Source organism: Dipodomys spectabilis, unplaced genomic scaffold, assembly GCF_019054845.1.
Source record: "Dipodomys spectabilis isolate Male_0828 unplaced genomic scaffold, ASM1905484v1 ptg000054l, whole genome shotgun sequence".
Taxonomy (NCBI): Eukaryota; Metazoa; Chordata; class Mammalia; order Rodentia; family Heteromyidae; genus Dipodomys; species Dipodomys spectabilis.
Genome location: NW_024870731.1, coordinates 42,627,535 through 42,650,274, shown reverse-complemented (window position 1 = coordinate 42,650,274; position 22,740 = coordinate 42,627,535). Strand labels below are relative to the sequence as shown.

The window sequence follows — 22,740 nt, the reverse complement described above, 5'->3', positions numbered from 1 at the left end:
TTGGTATTGCCTTCTCTTGGTTCTAGGGTTTGGTTAACGAGGTTTGGATTTGTCTGCCTTGGCCTCGAACCTCCATCCTCGGATCTCAGCCTCCTGAGTTGCCAGGATTACAGGTGTGAGCCACACTAGTACTATTGTGGATTGACCCACAAGAATGCCATCAGTTGCTGGGTACCGGAAGACATCTTTCAGTCTCCCTCCCTCAGCCACTTCCTAACTGGTGACGGCCTCGTCTGGTAATCAGAATTCAGTGTGAAGCCAAGCTCCCTGAGTACAGCCTTCACCCTCGGAGTTCAGGGTCCTGATGTAGTTGCCCTGTTGCGATTCTTCTTTTGCTGGGATGGTGTTTTGGTGTGTTGATACAGGTGCTGTGATGGGGTAGAGACGTGGCTCTTAAATATGAAGACTGGGGTGCTCTGTGCCTTCTAATTCTCTAGCTAGCAGAAGTAAGTTGCTGGTTACAGGTGTAACAGTCATGATGCCTTATGCCCGAGTTCCACTAGGTCAGGGTCTTCAGGTTGCCTGTGTACTGGCCAAAACCTAGTCTTAGGCATTTGTGGAACCAACTGGTCATTTCCAGAACTTAGAACTGATGGGAAGTATGTTGTGACAAGAACTGCAGGAAAGCAGTAACAACTTAGAAGCTTTATTAACCTTAGGTATCACAGGAAATACTTTGGCCTGTCATATTTGTGTCTTCAATACTAAAAAAACAAAACTAGAAATAACACATTTTAAACTTTGAGAAGGACAGGAGCCAGTGCTCACGCCTGGGTGGTGATAAAATTAGAAAGTAGTCGAGTCTAAGACTCCTGGTTACCCACCCCATCTTCCCTGCAAGAAAAAAAAAAGACCTTGGCATCTTTCGATTGTTGGTGTAAGGTAGGAGTAAAGCTTTTGGGGGGGGGCACACTGCTCCTGGGCATGCCAGGCCCTGGGGGAGTTGCTGCGGGGTGGGGTGGACCAGGCCCAGAGCGGCTCTTAACGACCACAGCCAACCCAGATCAGGAGGGAGAACCTGCTGAGGCAGTGGGGTGCCAGCTGTGCGTAGGGGAGGGGGCTCCCCAGCTGTGGAGGGTTGGCATGGTGGGGTCACTGGGAGCCATCCTGAGGTAAAGGGCCTCTGCTCAGGCTGGGGCCTGTGGGCCGGGCCCTGCGGAAGGCACTGGAGCAGGGGCAGGAGCCCCTGCAGGAAGAGGGGAGCAGGAGGGGGAGGGAGGCCGGGCTTGTCGGGGCTCTCCCAACTAGCTGAGCTCCATGGAATCCGTGCTGGGGGCCGGAGCAGAATCCTGGATGCTCTCAAAGAGGGTGGCAAGCTCAGGGTTAGATCGGATTTGGGCCGAGAAGTCAGCCATGATGGGGCTCTTGCCCACTTCCGGGATGGTCAGCAGGGCGGCCACCGCCCTCATGGCTGAGCGCTTCAGTTCATCTTGCTTCTCAAACTCCTGCTTCACAGAGCCGGCCTTGACCTAAAGTGGAGACGGAGGAAGGCATCCGCTAGTGAGCCTGCTCCCAGGCAGCCTCCCGCCTCCCCACGCAAGCTGGGTCCCCAGCCTGCATCTGTCACCCACCCCACTAACCATACACAGCAGCTTTGGGGTAGCCTCTAGAAACTGCCAACATCTGACAGCAAGAGCAGCCACGTGTGCCCCCTGCCGGGACCCACGCCCCCGCTGTAGAGAGCCGCCCGCTCTCACCAGGAAGTCCCCATCCCTGCGAGGAAGCCCTCGCCCTGCTCTTCCCCTAGGAGTCAAGTGTGGGACAGCACTTGAAATCAGGACCTGGGCCTGCTGACCAGGAAACGCTTCTTTGGCCTCTCTGGGTAGGATGCTGGGGATTTTAAGCAGCTTTCCCAAGGCACACAGCACAGCTCAAAGGAGACTGGTTGGCCTCAATGCCAGGTCTTCAGTGGCCTTGCAAATTCTTTTTAATGCTATAAAAGTGATAGATCTCAGCCTCCTGAGAAACCAGGATTCCAAGTGTGAGCTGCCAGCACCTGGCTTTCTCACTGCACTTTTCTTTTTTGGCGGGGGGAGGGGGGAGTGTTGTGCAAGTACTGAGACGTGAACTCAAAAGCCTGGACACTATCCCAGAGCTTTTGTGCTCAAGGCTAGAGCTCTACCATTTGAGCCATAGCTCCACTACCAGCTTTTCCTGTAATTAACTGGATACCAGTCTCACAGACTTTCCTGCCTGGGCTAGCTTTGAGCCTTGATCCTCAGACTCCCAGCTTCTTGAGTAGACAGGAGTGCAGGTGTGAACTTGCATTCATTGTAAGTAGCGTCCCTGGCTCACAATCTGCCCGATTACACCTCATGCCTCACTAGGATAACATGTGTATGCCACATTCCAGCTACTGACTTGAGACAGGATTTCCTGTTGTTTAGGCTGGCCCAAAACTGATCCTCCTGATCTCTACCTTTCAAGTAGCTAGGATTACATGATAGAGCCATCAGAGCTCAGCTCATTACCATTTTTATGGGGAGTGTGTGTGTGTGTGTGTGTGTGTGTGTGTGTGTGTGTGTGTGTGTGTGTGTGTGTGTGTGTGTCTGAGACTGGGACTTGAACTCATGATGCTTTTGCTCACTGGCTGGTGCTCTACCAACTAGAGCCATGCCCTCCAGTACCATGGACTAACTTGACACTGAGCATATGTTAAAAATTTAAATGTACCAGGCAGGTTTCAACCAATGAATCACTTAGGCTTAATTTGCTTTATCTGCACAAGATTGCATTTTCTGAGAAAAGCAATGTGAAAATCTCTGCTTAGGCACCTCCAGTTCCAGTGCTGGGAGGCTGAGCTGGGAGGGGGCTTGAACCTAGGGTTTTGGGGCCACTCAGCCTGGACCACATGGGGAAAGCCCATCTCAAAAAAGACAATCCAGCCCTGAGTCTCCTCTGTAAACGCCTGTTTGTGGGGAATTCTTGTCCTTTCATCAAACAGGCCCTACCAGGACTCCGGGGGCGCCAGGCTCTGCTCTTAATGCTGTAGTCTTCCCGGGATCTCCTGCCCAGGTCCCCTCTCCTTGGGACTCTGAGACACTCAGGTCTAGTGTGAGCCTTGTGCTACACTCCAGGCTTCCCACCCACGCACGGGAACAGACAGGGAGGAGACCCGCAGGTCCAGTGCTCCCTTGGCATCTGTCGAAGTCCGAGGGTGGGGGATGGCTTAAATGAGAAAATAGCCGGGTCTCAATCCGGCTCAGCTGCCCTGTGCTGCACACAACCCAGCGAGGCCCTGGAGGCCCAGTCAGTGCCCAGAGCCTGGGTCAGGCTGCACAAGGACCTTACCTTAGCTGTGCAGGTGGCCCTGAGTGGCTCGATCAGTCGGTCCACCCTCTGCAGGACGGGTGCCGGGCACAGCGTGGCCAGGCGGGCCAGCATGATGAAGGTCAGCATCTACCCAAGAGAAAGGAGATCCTGTTCTTGGTGAAATGGTCCACGAGCAAGAGGGAGAAAAGCCCAAGTTCAAACCAATTCCAAGTCCCAGGCGGGAGCTGTTCAAGTGCCCCCTTCCTAAGCCTCAGCTTCCTCATCTAGGCTGTGTGGTTGGTGACCTGACCTTTGCCAGCTATACTTAGCTCTCCAGTGGAGCGGGAAGGAGCGGGTCTTGAGTTCAGATGCTGCTGAAATCATCAGGGAGCACAGGCCTGGCTCTGGAGGGCATCACAGTGGTAACTGAGTTGTAAAAGGAGCAAGCTCAGCACTCAGTCGAGAATATAGTTTTAGGCCAGCCTGGGTCGGAAAGTGTGCTAGACTCCCATCTCCAAAGCTAACCTGAACAGCAGGCCTAGGATGTCGTGGAGTGCCTGCCCAGCAAGTGGGAGACCTTGAGCTCAAACTCCACTGTTGCCCCTATCTCCCTCTGCTTCTCCCAAAAAGGCTGTACATGGTAGCTTATGCCTGCAATCTTAGCTACTCAAGAGGCAGAGGTAGAGGATGGAACTCCAGGGCTACTCAGGCAAAAAAACAGGAGTAAAATCCTATCTGAAAAACCAACCAGAGCAAGAACGGCTGGGTGCATGGCTTAAATGGAAAAGCTCTTTGCCTAGCAAGCTCAAAGCTGAGTTCACAAGCCCTAGTACCACCAAACAAACAAACAATCCAGAGCCCAGACCAGCATATGTCAGTCTCTCTCCTGCACTCCCCAAATACTGACTCACTAACTAAACCAGTCACACCGAGGTTTGTCACGGTGGCCCCCTGCAGAGAAGTCTGGGGAATTATTACTTGCTACTTTTTTCCATTTTTTGCCAATCCTGGGGCTTGAGCCTGGCACTGTTCATGAATTCTTAGGCTCAAGGCTAGCACTCTACCATCTGAGCCACAGCGCCCCTTCTGGCTTTTTCTGAGTGGTTTACTGGAAATAACAGTCGAGGGGCTCAGTAGTACAGTGATTGCCTTGCAAGCATGAGGCCTTGGGTTCGATTCCTCAGCACCACATCAGCAGAAAAAGCTGGAAGTATATGTCATATGCTAGTTACCTAGTACATATATGTAGTATATCTAGTATATAATACACATAGTAAGCTTAGCTCCTCCCCGCCTGGGACCCAGCACACCGGCTGGGAAGATGACGGGCCAGGTGGGGAACGGGCTATCACTCCTGGCCAGTCTTCGGGATCCTGTGTCGCTGAGTGGCCCCCGCCGCAGACACAGGGACAGCCCAGGCCACCGCGCAGGCTCTGCCATGGGTATTTAGGGAGCCGCGCCTCCCTGTTTCCAGGGGCTGTGAGGAGACCCTGGCATGCCATGTCAACTCCCCCGAAAGGGGCTGACACATGGAAAGCAGGCCGCGTGGCCCAGCGGGCCCGAGGCTCTGGCAGTCGCTGGCGGGCAGGGCTGGGGGAGCCGCTGTCCTACCCGGATGTCGTAGTGGTCCTTGAGCCCGTCCTCCACATGGTTGAGGAACTCGCAGATGTCCAGCTGGCCCAGGCAGCTCTCCAGCAGCGAGTACATGCACTCGAAGGCCGCCTTCCGCACGTCCAGCCCGTCGTCCACCGTGTGCTTAAAGGGCCCCATCTCCACCTGTGGACACAGGCCCCGGGGTGTTTGCATGTGGCCCAGCACGTGGGCACAAAGCTGCTAAGCGACTGAACCAAAATTAGAAACCTGGTTGAGCCATTTAACCATGAGACTCTGCTTTCAATGGCAAACTTCCTGTCTCAAAACCCAGCTCAAATGCCCCTTCTGGGAAACCTTTCCAACCCCTCTCAGAAGAGGTGCTGAGTTGTGGTGACAGTTGGTGCTGATGGAGCTGTCAATCACCCCTACTCCTGCCCTGTATCAGCCCTGTAAGGCTTTCAGACAGGAGGCAGAGCAGAGGCCCCTAGGAGCCTTGGCAAGAAGCCACAGCTGGTCCCGCTGGTCCCAGCACTCAGACCTGGTGCTGATGTGGAGTGACCGCAGCACAGCCGCCCAGCCTTTGCAGGCAGAGCAGCGTATCCCAGATACTTCAAGCGTGGGGATTTTGAAATACTTGCATATCCATAACGAGTTATCTTAGGGATGGGACCGAAGTCAAAACACAAACCTCACACTTCTATTCACAAATGCCTTCCACATACAACCTGAAGGGCTTTAGCCTGGGGCCGCATGCCGCCACTCAGCTTTCTGCTCAAGGCTGCCACTCCACCACTTAAGCCACATCATTCATTGCCTCTGGCACTGGAGTATCTCGGGTTTGTCTGCCTGAGCTGACTTCAAACTATGATCCTCAGGGAGGCAGGCTCCTGAGTAGCTAGCATTGTAGGCATGCACCATGGGTGCCTAGCTGGTGTGTGCTTCAGGAGGCCAGGGGTGAACTTTCTCCTTGGGGGGTCATGTTGACATCTGCAGTACAGGAAGGGAGCTTCACTCCTCACCGGGCTGCAGACCTGTTGATTCTTTTTCTTTGACAAACTGAGGTTCAAAGGGGGTCAGACGGCCTAGGCCAGGGCCACCCCCCTGGGAAGTGGAGGGCAGGCAGGGGTCTGCCAGTGGTGCCGCTCTGCACGCACCTCTCGAATGAGGTCCCGGCGGACCTTGGTCTCCTGGTAGAGCAGGGGCAGGATGTGGCCCAGCAGGTCTCGGACCAGCGAGGGCTTGTTGTGCACGGCTGAGTTGAAGAAGGCCAGAGTGGCGCGGCGCACATTCAGGTCTGGGTCCCGCAGGCTCTCCATGAACTCTCCTGCAGAGACACAGTGAAAACGTGAGCCCACGCCCAGGCCATGCCTTTGTTCTGTGCAGGGCATGCAAACGCTGCCTTCCACTGCAGATGCTGTGGAACTGTGGGCCGAGAGCCCTGGTGGCCTCCTCAGTAAAACCGGAAGAACCACAGGACCTGGTGATGGCTTTTGACTTGAAACGAGGCAGTCTAGAAAACGCTGCCTTGCACAGAGGCAGTGCCAACCCGTCACACAAGCTCTGGGAACAGGAGGCGAGGAGCCTAGAATGCCAGTGCTACTGGGGTGTGAATTGAGGGCATGGGTGCGGGATTGCCCCGGAGCTTTTTCATTCAAGGCTAGCACTCTCTTTAGCCACAGCTCTGCTTCTGGCTTTTTTTCCGGTTGTGGTCAGGCTTGAACTCAGGACCTGGGTGTTGTCTCTGAGTTCTCTTTGCTCAAGGCTAGTGTTCTATCACTTTCAGCCACAGCTCAAATTGGAGGTAAGAGTCTCATAGGAACTTTTCTGCCTAGACCTGACTTTCAGATCTCAGCCTCCTGAGTAGCTAGAATTATAGGCATGAGCCACCAGTGCCCATCTGACTTTTTGACTCAGAGTCTCTTGGCTTTGAACTGTGACCCTCAGATCTCAACCTCCTGAGTAGCTAGGATTACAGGTGTGAGCCACCAGCACCCAGCTGGAAAAAAAGTTCTATTAATTTCTTCCCGTTGTGGGGATGGAAGCCAGGGCCCTGCGCCTGCTAAGCACCTGCTCAGTCAGGATGAGAAGCCCAGCAGGGAGGCGTGCTTGTGCCTGCTGGGGCAGCTACATCTGAGCCTCAGGACAGGCTCCCTAACTCAGGGTGGCCACATCGCTGACCCTGTGGTTGCAGACAGCCTGCCATTTTATAGTTAGGAAGGAGACAAACAGTCTACGCTTACAATGGCAGTCAGTCAGAAATCCTCCTGAGGTGCTGAGCATCCAACAGGTGGAAGGCTACAGGCTCAGGCGGGGTGAGGAGCAGCCTACCCCCACAGAGCCTAAGGTGGAGGAGGCCTCTTCCCAGCAAAGGCCCCGGGGCATCTCTGGTCTGAAGGCCCCTCTCTTCAGGGACAGTGGAAGGAGGTTACAGGCTCAGGCGATGGCACTGCCCTCAGCGGCCACCCTGGGTCTCCACGATGCTCTCCAGGATGCCTCATGCCCATTTGATGAATAAGGAAACAGACTCAGTGGTGAGGAGGCTTCAGTGGTAACAGCCCAGGAATTAGAACTCAAGTCTCCATTGTGAGAAGAGGCCCTTTGGCTGTAAGAAACCCAGCCTGATCTGGGATGTGGGCGCTAGACGGGTAGGCAGGGAGTCTCACCGACATAGCTCTTCAGGAGGGCGTCGATGGGATGGGGCTGGTCCGAAATGAGGAACTTGACGGCTGTGATGACTGTGCTGCGGGTGTGTGGCTGACCTGCAAGGCGGGAGGGCGTGGCTTACAAAGGGGAGGGGCTGACTTAGAGCCCCGCCCTGGACCGGCCGCCCCCAACCGCAAGACCCATTCTCCTTGGCAGCCTGGGCCAGGCGCTAAAGACACAGAGGGCCTTTCCCTTCTGTCTTGAGACCGCACTATGGTGTTGGGACTCATGTTCTCAGTCCTCCGAAGCTCCCACTACTACATAATAACAAACATTAGCCGAGCGCTGGTGGCTCACACCTGTAATCCTAGCTACTCAGGAGGCTGAGACCCGAGGATCCTGGTTCAAAGCCAGCCCAGACAGGAAAGTCCATGACATTCTTCTCCAACAAACCACTCAGAAAAAGCTGGAAGTGGTGCTGTGACTCAAGTGATAGAGCACCTGCTTTGAGCTGAAGAGCTGAGGAACAGGGGTCAGGCCCAGAGTTCAAGCCCCACAGCCGACAAAAAAAAAAAAAGGATAAAAAGGATTAGTAATGTGTTTCACACAAGACTCAGAGCTAAGCTCACACCTGAGGCCACACAGCAGATTCAGAGTCCCAGCTGGGCCTGAGTGTGTGGCAGGGGCCAAGGAGGCCGCCACCCCCAGACCACCACCAGCTTTGCAAAGAAGAAACCCTTCACTGCTGGCTGCTGGCTTTCCAAGTGGAGACGCTGAAGGGAGGGAAGGACGTTTCCCTCGGTGAGCAGACACATCGCATGCGTCCCAATGGCCTCTGAACGGCTTGCTCGGACTACCGGGACTGAAGACCAGGAGAACAGGACCAAAGCAGACAAGAGAAAGGCGGCACAGTGGAGGGCGGGAGGAGTGTGTGGCAGAGCCAACTAAGAGAGCCCCAGAGCCTGCTGGGGCGGGCCTCTGAGCTGTCCTGGTGAGAAGGAAATGTGGCCAGTGAGCTGAAGGCTGGGTAGAAAATGACAGAAACGTCCTCCACAACCTGTGTGCATGCGGGGAGTGCCGAGGGTCAGCGGCCGCCTCTGATCAACCGAGCACCGCCTGTGGGGCTCCGCCGCGCCCGCGGCAGCCGCAGCCTCCTCCTGTTCCATACCCAGCGTCCCTCAGTCTTTTTTTGTCGGTTGTGGGGCTTGAACTCTGGGCCTGGGCGCTGTCCCTGCATTCTTCAGCTCAAGACGAGCGCTCTACCACTTGAGCTACAGCGCCACTTCTGGTTTTTCTAGTGGTTTATTGGAGATAGAAGTCTCACAGTCTTTCCTGCCCGGGCTGGCTTTGAACCACGATCTTCAGATCTCAGCCGCCTGAGTGTCTAGGATGACAGGCGTGAGCCACTGGTGCCCAGCTGCATCTGTCAGTCTTGAAACACAGCATGTCACCTGCGTTATGTCCACCATTACCCACCCCTCCTACCAGAGCCTGGAGGCGCTCCCTGCTGGGGCATTTGCTCACCCCTACCTGCCTGTCTTCTCTGGGAGGTTTCACACACCCTCTGCACCCCTCCTGACGGGACACGTCCTCCCCAAGCCGTGCATGAGCGAGCTGGAGTGTGCGCCCCGCCCCTCTGCAGCCCAGGCCCCTCAGGAAACCACTTCAGCAGCCTTTGCTGGAGCGCAGTTGTATATTTGCTCCCTGTATCCTCAGGGGACTAGCTCCAGGATACACATCCCAAGGATGCCCAAGTCCCTCCTGTGGCATGTCACATTCTGTAGCATTCGTACAGACGCACAGTCATCCCACGCTCTTTCGGTGGTCTCCAGATGACTGAAAATACCTGGCCCACCAAGAGCTGTGATTTAGGAAAAAAGAGCCAGGTGCTGGTGGCTCACACCTGTAACCCTAGCTACTCAGAAGGATGAGAGCTGAGGATGCTGGTTTGAAGCCAGCTCACGCAAGAGAGATTCCTATCTCCAGTTAACTACCAAAAAGCTGCAAATGGTTGTGGCTCAAGGAGTAGAATACTACCCTTGATCAAATTTTTTTTTTGGGGGGGTCCGGTTGTGGGGTCTGAACTCTGGGCTTGGGCGCTGTCCTTCCGCTCTTCAGCTCAAGGCTAGCGCTCTACCTCTTGAGCCACAGCGCCACTTCCGGCTTTTTTCTTTTTGTTTATGTGGTGCTGAGGAATCGAACCCAGGGCCTCAGGCATGCAAGGCAAGCGCTCTACCACTGAGCCACCTTCCCAGCCTCCTTTGATCAAATTTTTAAAAAAGCTCAGGGATAGTAGCACCCAGGCCCTGAGGTCAAGCCCCCAAACCAGCACCAAAAACACAACAACAAAAATGTACTGCACGTGCTGGCCGTCCACGGATGCAGCCCCTGGGCACGAGGGTGGACTGCACTTTCTGCAGGGACACATCAGGCCCTCTTCCCCGGCCCACTGGCGCTGCCGGAGGAGGTCCGCACTCAGTCCTCTGTGCTCCTCTGCCTCGGTGGACGAGCACGGAGATTCCGGTGCCCAGTGATGTAGCAGCTGACTCAGCATGAGCACCTGGGTGCCCCCCCCCCCCCGCATCTGTGTGCCCTTACCCGTAGCCAGCTGCTTCCGGAAGCGGGGCAGAAGGAAAGGAGGGTTCACGAGCACCAGCTTCCCGATGCACTCGGCCACCACGCTGCGGGTGCCCTCCTCGGCGTCCTCGCAGCGCTGGAAGAGCAGGGCCCAGACGGCCTCGGCGTAGGGCTTCAGGCTGTCGGGCTGGGCGGCCCCCAGGGCCTCCCGGAGCGCCTGCAGCAGCAGGTACTGCCGCCGCGGCTCCGCCCCGATCTGCGCCATCAGGAAGGGCAGGAAGTCGGGCAGGTTGCCGGCACCGACGCGGCCCAGCGCGTACGAGGCCGCGGCCCTCACGTCCTCACTGGGCGATCCCAGGGCATCCAGGAGCACGGTCTTCAGCTCCCGCTGGGGGCCGGGCCCCGCCATCTGGCCCACCTCAGCCAGGGACAAGAATGCCAGCACCTTGACCCCTGTGCTCGAGTGGGGCGACTTGGCGTCGCAGACCAGGCGGCTGGCGGTGCGCGCCGCCTCCTGGGGACAGGCGGCCGACAGCGCGGCCACACACCTGGCCAGGGAGTGGAACACCTGCTTGTGGAGGCCCATCCCGCCGTCCCCGGTCTGGTCATACACGGGCGCCGTGAGCAGGCTGATGAGCTCCGTGTAGTCCATGCAGGGGGGCCGGGTCCCCACCAAGGCCTGCAGGAAGCCCTCGGTGGCGGCCAGCACCCCCGCGGGCAGCAGCGGGGACCGCAGCAGCTTCAGCAGCTCCGTCAGGACTGGGCCACTGACCTCGGTTAGAGAGGCGGGCTGGGCCTGGGTCACCGTGGCCAGGAAGTCCACGGCCAGCTGAGCCACGTGCATGTCGCTCTCGCTGACCAGAGCCGGCAGCTCGGCCAGCACGGTGCGCACGGCAGGCTGCGGGAGGCTGAGGCCCTGGCTCTGGGCCAGCGCATCCAGGGCGGCCAGGGTCGCCAGCCGCAGTGCCCGCTGGTTCTTGCGCAGGAACGAGGCCAGGATAGGCAGTGCTTCGGCCAGAATGGGCTGCAGGTCAAGCTGCAGTGGGGACCTGGCCACCAGCGTCAGCGCCTTGACCGCGGGCAGGCGGGTGATCTCGTTCCTCAGGCGCTCCAGGAAGAGCAGCAGGGTGGGGTCCAGGTCATCCCCGAGCCGGTCACCCAGGTGGCCCACCAGGTGGCCCATGCAGGAGATGGCCCGCTCCTTCACCTCCTGGTCCAGGTCCGTGGCACGGAGTCGTGCCAGGATGGCCATGGACATCTCCCCAACGTAGGGCTCCGGGTCCAGCATCCGGGGCCTCTCCAGTGGCCACAGGGTGCGCACCAGCTCCTGCAGCACCAGCAGTGCCTCGGCCGCGATCTTATAGAAAGGGTCAGCGACACAGGCCAGCACTGGTGGCAGGAAGGTGGGCAGGTGTGGGTGGAAGGCCCCAGCTGGCTCCGTGCCCAGCAGCCCTTGCAGAAAGGCCAGGGCATCCATCCGGATGGTGGAGGAGCTGGAGCGGTCAGCCAGGGAGAAGACAATGCCTGTGGGGTGGGTACGAAGGTCAGGGGGCCGTAGACCCGGACCCCAAACAGCCCTCCGGAAAGCAGGGGCAGAGTGTCCTGGGATAACCCAGAGCACTTAACTCTTCCACACAAGCTTCCCAGAGACCACCGCTTGGCGGGAGCCAGGGCAGAGGGAACAGGCTGGGGACTCGCTCAGAACCGGGATCCCCCATGTGGCAGCTCAGCCTAGACAAGGGCTCAACCCAGGCAGGAATTTGGGTTCTGGAAGAGGCCCAGGGAACAGACATCTAGCCTACCTGACACCAAAACAGGCATGTGCTCAGCCAGGCTCCCAGGGAGGGCGGCCGCCAGCTCGGAGAGAAGGCTGAAGCAGCCCTGGCGGGCCCGGACGCTGCGGTCTTTGAGCTGCCGCTGCAGGGCCTTGACCACCAGAGGCACCTGTGGGTAGGCGAGGCGCGAGCTCACGGACTGGCCAGGCGTGGGCAGACAGCGGCCTGGCACCCCCCCCCTTCCCCCGCCTAGCGCCTGGGAACAGTGCACAGACACGGGAACCTCCTGTATCTACTCTACAGGTAGAGACGGAGCGCCAAATGAAGGTTACCAGTGCCCTCAGGAAGGAGCAGCGGCCTGGCACCTGTCCTCCGCTGCATTCTCCACGAACACCACTGGCACCCAGTCTGACTGGGTCACAGGCCAGTTAGAGCCATCCAACACAAACCTGGAGAAGTGTACCTGTCCCCTCCCCACTCCACTGTCCCCCATATTCCAGGAGACTGAGCTTCATGCTTGGACCAGACATCCAAAGTCACGTGACACCTGCCTGTCCCAGACACAGCCCATCTGCCAGATCTTACCAGGCAACCTAAAAGCCACTTCTCCGGCCTGACCGTTGCTCTCAGCCCCTCTGCTGCCACTGGGCCCAAGGCACCATCTCCTGCCATCGGGACAGCCACCCCATTCCCCATCCCCCCTCGGCCTCGGTTACTACCGCTCCATTACTACCGCTCCCACCTAGCAGCTGGAGTGAGCTGGCTTGACGTGAACAGGACCTGGCCATCGCGGCCCATGGCCTTGCTGCCTCCTAAAATAACACGAAGTCTTTACCCCTTCCAGAAGCCCTGTCCGGAGACTGAGCTGTGCCACGGGAGGGGGCAGGGACTCCAGCCGAACTGTCCCCTTGGTGTCCAGGCACGGGCAGTGGATGGGGGACAGGAGGGTGGCGGATGGAGATGCGGGGACAGATCAGAGGGGGCCGGGAGTGGGCACAGCTCACCTGGTTCCGCAGCATGTGGCGGTTGCTGCCGGTGCGGGTGGGCTCCTCCACCGCCTCCAGCCACCCCTTGGGGGGCCGTGTCTGTCGTAGCAGCATGATGTACGCCCCGAAGATATCGGCCTTGACGTTCTCCTCCCGGTCCCTGAAGCGCCGGATGAGCACGGGTGCCAGGGTGCAGTGGAAATCGGGCAGCAGGTCGGGCCGCGAGGCGATCAGCGCGGTGAGGCACTTGGCTGCCGCCCGGCGAACCTTCCAGCTCATGTCGTCATCGTCACTGTACTCATCCTCACTCTCTGGGGCGGGAAGGAGACACCCGTGGAACCCCCGTGGCCCGGGACGGCTGCCCGCGTGTGGAGAGAGGGGGGGCCGGCCCAGCGCTTCACCTGTTGGCCAGTATTCACACCTGATAGGAACGGCAGCACCTTGGGCAAAACCTCCTGTGTGCCAAGGCGGAAGCTGCCTGGACCACAAGCCCGAGGCCTGCCCGCGGCCCCCTCTGGTGCCCGCCACACCTGAGTTACTCCAGGCCTCACTGTCCATGTTTGTCTATTTGGGTGGTTGTGAGGAACATGGAGGAACAAAGCTCAGACACCAGTGGATGCCCCGAGGTGGCCGCTGTCACAGGCCTTGCTGTCTCTGTGGAGATGGCTTCTGGGACCCCCTGGACATTCAAACCAAAGATAGGGCTGGGAAGGTGGCTCAGTGGTAGAGTGCTTGTCTAGCATGCATGAAAGCCCTGGGTTCGATTCCTCAGTGCCACATACACAGAAAAAGGCCGGAAGTAGTGCTGTGGCTCAAGTAGTAGAGTGCTCACCTTGAGCACAGAGAGGCTCAGGGACAGTGCCCAGGCCCAGAATTCAAACCCCAAGTCTGGCAAAAAGAAAAACAAACAGGGCTGGCAATGTGGCTCAGTGGTAGAGTAATTGCCTAGCATGCATGAAGCCCTGGGCTCCATTCCTTAGCACCACATACACAGAAAAAGCCAGAAGTGGTGCTGTGGCTCAAGTGGTAGAGTGCTCGCTTGAGCAAAAGCAGCTCAGGAGCAGTGCCCAGGCTTGAGTCCAGGCCTAGCAAAAACAAACAAAACACAACCAAAGATATCAACCCTTCTAGAAAATAGCTTGACGTGTAACTTCTCAATACAATTTAGCACATCTCCTGTGATTTTTGCATCATGGAAACAGCATCTAGGTCGTACGTCGCATCGTTAAGGGAGAGCGTGTTCAGATGCGTATTTTCAGTCTGTAGCTGGTTGACTGTGGACACAAAGGAGCCACCGTGGAGCTTCCCTCACTGTGACCACTACAACCACGGACATGGCATCAAGGCTTTGACAAGGAGACTCCAGGAAAGCCACGCCCATCCCTGCCCCCCTCCCCATCCCTGCCCCCCCTCCCCCCAACCCCAACCTGTCTCGCTGAGCTCGCTGTCGCTGGTCTCCATCTGCTCCTCATCCTCGTCACTGTCATGGTTATAGTTGGGGTCATGCTTCATGAACTGGAGGCAGAGGCTGGTCACCCTGGGTACGTGGGGGCTCATCTCCTTGGGGCACCTGCGGGGCGGGTTGAGGCACGGGATGCAACGTGAGGCTGAGTCCCAAGGCCTTACTGTCAGGAAGCCAGTGTTCTGTCCCCCTCCCCAACAACTCCCAAGCCACTCTCCAGGCCCCGGCCCGGGCCCCGCCACCCACCTCCGCAGGAAGGCCTCGAAGGCCTGGAGGCAGGACTCCCGGAGCTCGTCATCGTCCAGGTTGCAGAACTCTGCTACCAGGGGCACCAGGCGGTCCAGGTGGGCCCCTGCAGAGCCAAGGGTCGCTGAAGGGACCAGACCCTCGCAGAGCCCCGCCCCACGCCCAGCCTGTCTGCACCTCAGCCCTGGCCACTGCAAATCCAACTCAGGCACCACAAGCAGGCCGGCTGGTCACAGGCTTCCTGACAGATCCCCATGGCTGGGAGGCAGCCAGGGAGGGAGGAAGAATGGCGGATGTGGACAGAATTTACCTGGGACCTAGCACAGCACACAGCAGGCCCTGGTAAGTAGGGAGCATTCATGACTCTGCCTAATCCCTGCATGGGGTGTGAGCCCCACACAGAAGTGGGGGACAGCGCTGCCTTCACAGGTCTGGTCCTTGGGCATTAAAGGATCTCTGGGACCCTCTCCAGTGGCAGTCTTCTCCGCAGAGCAAGAAACATGCTGGCCTGAGGACCCCAACATCACCTTCCACACCCCACACTTTCCTGCTCAGCCAACCCTGGACATGTGCAGGCCTCTCTCCCAAACCCACCTCCCGAGGGGCATGCTGGGCCCATGGGAGCCACGGTGGGCTAGCTCTGCCCACAATGCCTTGCTCGGGGGCTAGGGCAGCCCTGCCGGGCTGTGATCTCTGAGGAAGGCCGAACTGCCAAGGGTGGGGAAACGTGGGGTGCTGGACAAGTCCTGCGTGTTGCCTGTGATCAGGATTCCAGGGTGTACACGAGAGTCAGAACACAGACGGCTACACGCCAGTGTGGCCAACTGCAGCACAGCCTCCCCTGTACAGCTTTAAACACGCAGACCTGGCTCATAGACTGCTGAAGGAAAACCTGGCCAAGTAGGAGACAGGACATTTTTGAAGGGCTCAGTGGCACGGCTCACAATTACAGCCTTTCCCAGAAAGGCCTTGTAGGCCAGCACTAAGGCCAGCTCGCTCCTCCAAACTCACGCAACTCCTCCACGCCCTGCACCCCCCTCCCAGCCCCTCACCCTGCCTCCACGCCTTTCACTGTGTGTGCGCTGATGCATGCTCTCACGCTCTCTCTCTCTCTCTCTCTCTCCCTTCCTCCTACAGCTCTCCTCCCTTTTGGTCCCGTCCCTCACCCAGGCGATGGCCGGCCTGGCGACCCACGCTGCCCAAACACTGGATGAGGGTGCGGACGGCGGTGGGGCTGGCGGGCGCCAGCGGGCCGGGCAGCCGGTCCAGCAGGTGGTCTGCGAGCTCCACGAAGAGGTCGGTGCTGCAGGCGGCTGCCAGGTGGCCGAGCGCCCCCACGGCCCGCTTCCGCACGGCCAGGCGCGGGCTGCTCAGCTGCGGCAGCAGGCAGTGCAGCAGGCTGGCATGGAAGATGCCCAGCGGGGCGCCCAGCCTGGGGAGCAGAGGGGCACCAGGTGAAGGAGGCAGAGCGGCCAGGCGCTGCCTCCACTCCGGACCTCCTCCTGGAGTTACGACCCGGGATCCTTGGAAAAGGGAAAGATGCCCTCAACGGCGAGGGGGGACTGAGTTATTCCTCAGGGGCAGAGAGCAAAAAGAGAAGGGAGTTAGTCCTCAAGGGCTCAGCCAAGAGCAGGGCCCCGACTGAGGCAGCTGCGCAGCCTCCAGCCTGAGCAGACGGCCCGCCCCTCCCACCAAGTCCACCTCCTCACAGTGGCCAGGACCCCGCATCTACTTCTGCCCTGACCACAGGAACCAGGCAGACACAGCCCCAACCACCGCCTCCACACCACACTTTCCATCCCAGAAACAGCCCAGCAGGGCCGCCCGCTCGGGCCCAGGCCTGTGCTCAGGGGACCCCCAGGGGCGTGGCTATCTCCCAGGCACCTCAACGACGACAGCCCCGAGGGGAGCCCATCACCTTCCACGCCCCACTCCTGCGCCCACCCGAGTCCCACGGAGCCCGCCTCCCCCACACCACCCCAGGTCACCACCGGGGCACAGCTCTTCCCCAGCCTGCATCCTCCACAGACAGAGGGAGCTTGCTCTGGGAGACCTCCGCCTCCCCACGGCGCTCACCTCTCCATCGCACCTCTCCACGCCCGCCCTCCACCTTACAGCCCAGCCCCACAGCACCCGGCACAAGCCCCGAACCCCACGTCTGTCTCTGCCTTCTTGCCAGGGTGGTCTTCCCTTCGTGGCCTCCTGCCAGTCCACTATGCCCAACTTCCCTTGAAGGCCCTGCTCCAGCAACCACCCCGTCACCTCCACGGGGTGGAGGGCTCCCTGGTGCACTTCCGTGCAGGTTTACAAGGTGTTCCCATTGGTTCCCACCCCCGCCCCTCCACCATCACTGCCCTTCCCCCGCGAGAGCACGTCCTGCTCTTCCCGGCTGCTGTACCCAGGGCCCATGAGGCCTCCAGAGGTGCAACCAGCTCCCGCCCTGGTCTAGCACCTGGTGCTTTACTGAGCCAACCATGCTGCCGTCAGAACCTGTGCCAAGGTGCCCATGACATAAGCCTTCCGTCTCAGGTTGCTGACCGACAAGGAGCCCGAGCGCAGCACTGCATCGGTCTCGCGGGGACCCCTCACCTGCTCAGCATGTCGGAGAGGATGTCCAGGGCTTCCAGCTGCAAAGCCACATCTTCCTGCTGGGCAATGGCGCTGGTGAGCTGGCCGGTGATCTTCCGGCACACATTGATGGCCAGCCCGGAGCCTGCATGGAGCACAGGTGTGTGTGGTGAGGCTGGGTGTGGGGAAAGGCAGCCTCTGGCCTCGCTGTGTTCCTAGGAAACCTGGGGATCAGGGGCCCAGGGCCCCAGCAGCCCACAGACAAACCAGAAGCCTCCTCATGGAGCTGCTGGACTGCCTCATATACCCCAATTCCTCTTCCCTGCCTCCCTTGCAGCTAGCAGTTTTCTTTTTATTTTTTGGTCGGTCATGGGGCTTGAACTCTGGGCCTGGGCGCTGTCCCTCAGCTCTTCAGCACAAGGCGAGTGCTCTACCACTTGAGCTACAGCGCCACTTCCGGTTTTCTGGTGGTTTATTGGAGATAAGAGTCTCATGGTCTCTCCTGCCCGGGCTGGCTTTGAACCGCGATCCTCAGATCTCAGCCTCCTGAGTAGCTAGGATTACAGGCGTGAGCCACCAGCGCCGGGCTCAGCTAGCAGTTTTCTAACCACAAACTGGGATGGGTGACAGAGGCACCGAGTCCTGGGGCCCGGGGTACCTGTGGCCGCGGGGGGCAGCTCCGACAGCACCGTCTTGAGGCCGATGCCCGCGATGTCCCGGAGCTGCTCCTTGTCTGACCGCATGTTGGCACACAGGGTGTCCACAATCGTCTCCACCTGGTACTCCTTCACTTTGCTCACCAGAGGGCCCAGGCTGAGGGAAGGAGGATGGGGAAAGGTCCCAAACCTCAGGCTCAGCCTAAGTCAGACTATGGGGCCTGGGCTGCTCTCCCTCCCTCTCCCACCCCCCACCCGGCTAGGATTACACTGTGTGCCACCATGCTTGGACCTTGGATCCTGGACCCTCCATCCTCCCACAGAAGCGGCCCTCAACCAACCACTGGCAGCCTGCGAGGTTCCTTGATCCCCACTTTCTCACCCTCTGCATGGGCAACTCCATGTCCCAGGAGTCCACAATGTGTATACAAGTCAAGCTCCGAGCCAGGTCCCAGTGGCTCACATCTATAATCCTAGCTACTTGGGAGGCTGAGAAGGGGGATCCAGGTGGGAGGCCAGTGCTAACAGAAAGGTCTGCGACACTCCCATCTCAACTGAAAGAGGTTGGGAGTGGTGTCCTGGGCCTGTGACCCCAGCTAGAATGGTAAATCTGAAATAGGCAGATTGCAGTCCAGGTGCACGCCCTGAGCATGAGACCCTACCTCCAACAGAACCAGTGCAGAAAGAGGGACAGATGTGTGGCACAGCGGCCAGGCCCCTGTCTGTCAAGCATGGGGCCCTGAGCTCAAGCTCAGTGCTCTCCCAGCGTGCCACCCGCTTGAGAAAGTTCCCTTTACTGCCTGTCCTCCTCTTCCCGCCGCCACCACATCCCTACTTTCTTCTGGGTTCACCTCCCATGTAAACTGAGCTTCGAGCCCTTGGTTCAGAGTCTGCCTGGGGCAATCCGCGCCACTGTCTGATTCTAAGGGGCCCCAAGGCTGCTTAGCGACTCTCTTCTCTTGAGAGCACCTCTGAGGCTGCAGCCCCCACACAGGACCGAGGCCCCCGCGGGCGGCCGCCCCGCTGCGGCCGACACGCACCACTTGACAGCCAGGTTCTGCACCTCGCCGTTCTTGTCCTCCAGCAGCCGCAGCAGCATCTTCACCACCTTGCGCTCACTGTCCTCGTCCAGCTGGATGGAGTCTTTCTGCAGCTCCGACATCAGGTCACTGGTGGCCATGAACCTGGGGACGGGGGGAGGAGATCAGCAGCTCCTAGGCCCTGAGAGATGTGCACAGAACCACAGGCCTCCAGAGGTACACCGTGACACCAGGATTCAAGGGCATGTGGCTCATCGGGACTGTGGGAGGGCCGGGTGGCCCAAAGAGACTCAGGTCTATGTGAGCACAAGTCGATGTAGTGCCACAGGGTGGCACACTAGGAATACAGAGGACACTGACTAAATAGGCCTTCAGGGTAGGTGGTGTGCAAATGTGAACTTGAGCAAGTCGCTTTCCTCTCTGCCTGTCTTGTGGGCTGCGAGGCCCGGCGTGGGTGTCTGTAAATGACAGACACTGTGGCAAATATCATTCACATCTCGCAGCAACAGCAGGCGGGGACACCAGGACCCGAAACGGAGTCAGGCATGGCAAGAAACGCCTCTGCCAGACAGGTAGGGAGGCTGGTCCTGTCTACCTACCGTGGAAAGCGTTAATGCAGAGCTGCTGGCCCTTCGACTAGATGATCTGGGCCTGGGGCCAGCATCAGAACATATCAGGGCTTGCGAGTCTCTGCTGGGCTGCACCCCAAGATCACACATTTCCAACAGGTTCAGCCTCAAGACCACACATTGAAAGCCGCTGCGTGGGCCGTGCTGCTGAGCCGCGTGCTGCCCTTGGAGAGCATACCAGCAGTGCACACGTCCCCAGCTGGCCCTGACGGGGTGGGCACAGATCCAAGGCTTTACCCACCCACCCCGGGCAGGGGATCCTCGTGGCCTGAGCCCAAAAGCCCAATGTCTGTCCCTGGCGTTTGAATGCTGTGAAGACCGTGGAAGAGAGAAGGGAGCTTGTCGCTGTGTCCAGCCCGCAGATGCACTTCCCAAAAGTTGAATTAATCATCGATATCTGAACACTAAGAGTCAGCATGAGAAGAGTCAGCGATTTCTAACTTTAGGAAATCTAAGATTTGAATACAACCGGGCTGGTGGCAATAACTGGCAGGAGACGGGTCACAGCTGCCCACTCCTCTGTCCAGTTCACCTGTCTCCAACCAGGCTGGCATTGCCACTTTCTGGCTCCTGCAGGTACCAAGGGTGAAGGCTCAAGGGAAAAATGAGATGAGGTGGTGAGGAAAGGTAGCAAAGGTGGGCCCAGGGTGGTGGCCCCAGAGGAGAACCTGCTTCCTGTGTGCCCTGGGCTCCTGGGCCTCAACTGCGCAAGCTCAGACCTCATGACCTGGGGCCCCCAGGCAGCCTCTAGCCCTGTACCAGGAGGGCACCTGTGCCTGGCACCACTGCTGATTTTCAACACTGGATTAGCATCGAGCTGCTCAGAGAAGGCAAGGAGCTAGGCGAGGTCGGGAGGGAATGGAATGGTTGACGATGCCTCCCTCTGGGTCATGGTAGGGTGATGGAGGTTTGGACTGGAGCTTTTCTGACCTTGTGGGGCAGAGTGGGGTCAGAAAGAGAGGACAGGAAAGGGCAACCGTCAGGCCTTAGAGCCAAATAGCTGTGTCAGAACTCAGAGAAACTTCCAGGAAAAAAGGAAAAAAGACAGGGTGTAAGTGTGTGAGTGTGCGTGTGCGTGTGCGTGTGTGTGTGTGTGTGTGTGTGTTTATGGGAGGTATACTTTGGGATAAGAGCTTCAGCACGGAAGCTTGGCTAAAATATTATCATTATCAACTGAATCCATTTTTTTTTCCAGGCAATAAAAGAAGTTTATTTACTGAACTGCTGCAACCTCCCTTCCCCGCCCCCCTCCCCCCCCCCCCCCCCATGGTGGAGAGGCATAGCCAAAAAGAACTGGATCCATTTTTACTAGCTGCTTCCTTCTCTCAGGCCTGTTTTCCCACCTATAAATGGGATGGACGTTTTTATTTCTACACCCTCCCCCCAAATCATAGCATCCTTGGGGGTGTCAATACAACAAACAGCTCACGTAGAGCAGATGGGAAAACTAGGCTCAGAGAAGTCACACAGCAAATTGGGTGGAGAATCAGCCCAGCAGATGGGTCTCCTGCTTCAACTTTTGTTTTCAAAACATGATTCAGAAATTCCTGCAAGACCTTTTTGAGTTTGCTGGGGCCTCAGCAACAACAGAGCAAGCAGCCACCTGCCCACAAACCAAACTGGGTGCTTGGGACAGAGCTCCAGGCTTCCTCCACCCTGCCCAGGACCCCATTTGCAGTTACTGCCCCACTCCCTACCCCCAACTCTGGGAACCAGAGACTAGTCTCAGTGTCCACCCAGTGATGTCCTAAAGGCAACTCAGCTGAAACACAGGACCACACGAGGCTTCTGGACAGCTGGTGGATGGGACTCAGCCTCTTGGTATTCAGACTTTAAAAATAGACCCGTTCTCATTGGCTCAGGGTGGTTTTAAGTGTCCTCATGGCAGAGCCTGGCCAAAAGGGCTTCTCAGGCCCTCCTGCTGACGGGACCTGGGTCCTGAGAGACAAGGCACTCAGCTACGGGCAGACCACGTGACTTTGGAAAAGCAAGGGTGCCCCTATAAGTCCCTGGGGAACAGAACAGCCAGGTACCCTGCACGCATCCTTGGCATAGTACCTGGTCCCAGGGGTGCTGGAGTTCAGGGCTCCCCAGAGCCCAAAGGGAAGTGCCTGAACTGGCATGGGGACAGCAGAGGACAGGGAAGGCCAAGGTCTGGAGAAAAGAAAGCATGGTGGGGACTGGGAAGGTGGCTCAGTGGTAGAGCGCTTGCCCTGCATACATGAGACCCTGGGTTCGATTCCTCAGCACCACATAAGCAGAAAAAGCCAGAAGTGGCGCTGTGGCTCAAGTGGTAGAGTGCTGGCCTTGAGCTGAAGAGCTGAGGGACAGCGCCCAGGCCCAGAGTTCAGGCCCCACGACCGACAAAACGAAAAGAAAAAGAAAAAGCATGGTGGGCAGATCACGAGATGCCCATTTGTTCGGCCAGTTCTAGGTGCCAGTCACTACCCCATGTGCATCACAGCCCTACCTCACTCTTCCCGGTGTGCTGTGAGCACCAGAAACAGAAGCTAAGGCTCGGAGGGGTGCAGTAATTTGTCCATGGACGCACAGCCATCGAGTGTGGGGGAGGCCTCTTAAGGGTGTGAGGTCTGGCTTAAGGGAGGCTTGTAGGGGTGAGAGCAAGGAGCCAGCTGAGCAGGGGACTCAGAGGCCCCTCGAAGGCCAAGACCTCGGCCTCTGTACTGGTCTGGCCTGGACTTGGACCCCAGGCCCTCCACTTCCTACCTCTGTGACTGCACCGGGTCCTTCCCACCTCCGAACCTCAGTTTCCCTATGTCAGGTGAGGATAAAAACGAGAGCGCGTTCAACAGGCAGGGGGCGTGGCTATAAGACTGTTAAGTCCTATTAGCTGGGGAGGGTCCGCCACGGGCCATCAGACGGTGGGTCAATCCCTGGTCGAGGCTGAGCCTCAGTTTCCCCTGGCTGCTCCTGGGTGCTGGGGAGCCGGAGAGGGGAACAGGAGAAAGTCGGTGGCGGGGACGGGGAGGCCCTCGCCCAGCCCGGCCTGCAAAGCCGCGGCCGCGGCCACCTGGAGGGGGCGCGGGAGGGAGGGGCGGCCCGGGCGAGGGCCTGCGGGACCCGGAGGGTCCGGGCCGGGGCGGCTTCCACGGGGGAGGGCGGGCGGCGGGCCGGAGCCGCGGGCAGGCCGGCGTGGGGCCCCGAGGGGCGGGGCGGGGGCCCGGGCTCCCGGGGAGGGCCCGGGGCAGGCGGCGCGCACCTGAAGTCCTTGTCGCTGGACGTCATCTTCTCCAGCAGGCTGGAGATGTGGAAGGCGGCGGTGCTCATGATGGCTGCGCCGCGGGCCGCCGGG

General features: G+C 58.7%; 1 protein-coding gene across 1 annotated transcript; it reads right to left on the bottom strand.

Annotated features, from left to right (window-relative positions):
• Nucleotides 1-630: 630 nt before the first annotated feature.
• Nucleotides 631-22,729, bottom strand: Cand2 (cullin associated and neddylation dissociated 2 (putative)). The gene is made up of 15 exons (XM_042679953.1): nucleotides 22,648-22,729; nucleotides 18,799-18,942; nucleotides 17,761-17,915; nucleotides 17,124-17,247; nucleotides 15,701-15,966; nucleotides 14,535-14,640; nucleotides 14,254-14,396; nucleotides 12,845-13,137; nucleotides 11,868-12,009; nucleotides 10,087-11,589; nucleotides 7,509-7,604; nucleotides 6,000-6,169; nucleotides 4,864-5,028; nucleotides 3,292-3,399; nucleotides 631-1,469 (listed from the first exon to the last, which is right to left on the bottom strand). Exons 1-15 carry the CDS (start codon nucleotides 22,713-22,715, stop codon nucleotides 1,245-1,247), a joined length of 3,708 nt encoding a protein of 1,235 aa, XP_042535887.1. The 5' UTR covers nucleotides 22,716-22,729; the 3' UTR covers nucleotides 631-1,244.
• Between the last annotated feature and the right edge of the window lie 11 nt (nucleotides 22,730-22,740).

Excerpts from the sequence above, each read along its gene's own strand:
- Cand2 (XM_042679953.1), bottom strand. The coding sequence starts at position 22,715 with ATGAGCACCGCCGCCTTCCACATCTCCAGCCTGCTGGAGAAGATGACG. Across the intron at positions 14,641-15,700 it reads CCAGGCCGGCCATCGCCTGG|GGGCCCACCTGGACCGCCTG; the intron begins GTGAGGGACGGG and ends TTGGCTCTGCAG. Across the intron at positions 13,138-14,253 it reads CAGCGAGCTCAGCGAGACAG|AGAGTGAGGATGAGTACAGT; the intron begins GTTGGGGTTGGG and ends TTCCCGCCCCAG.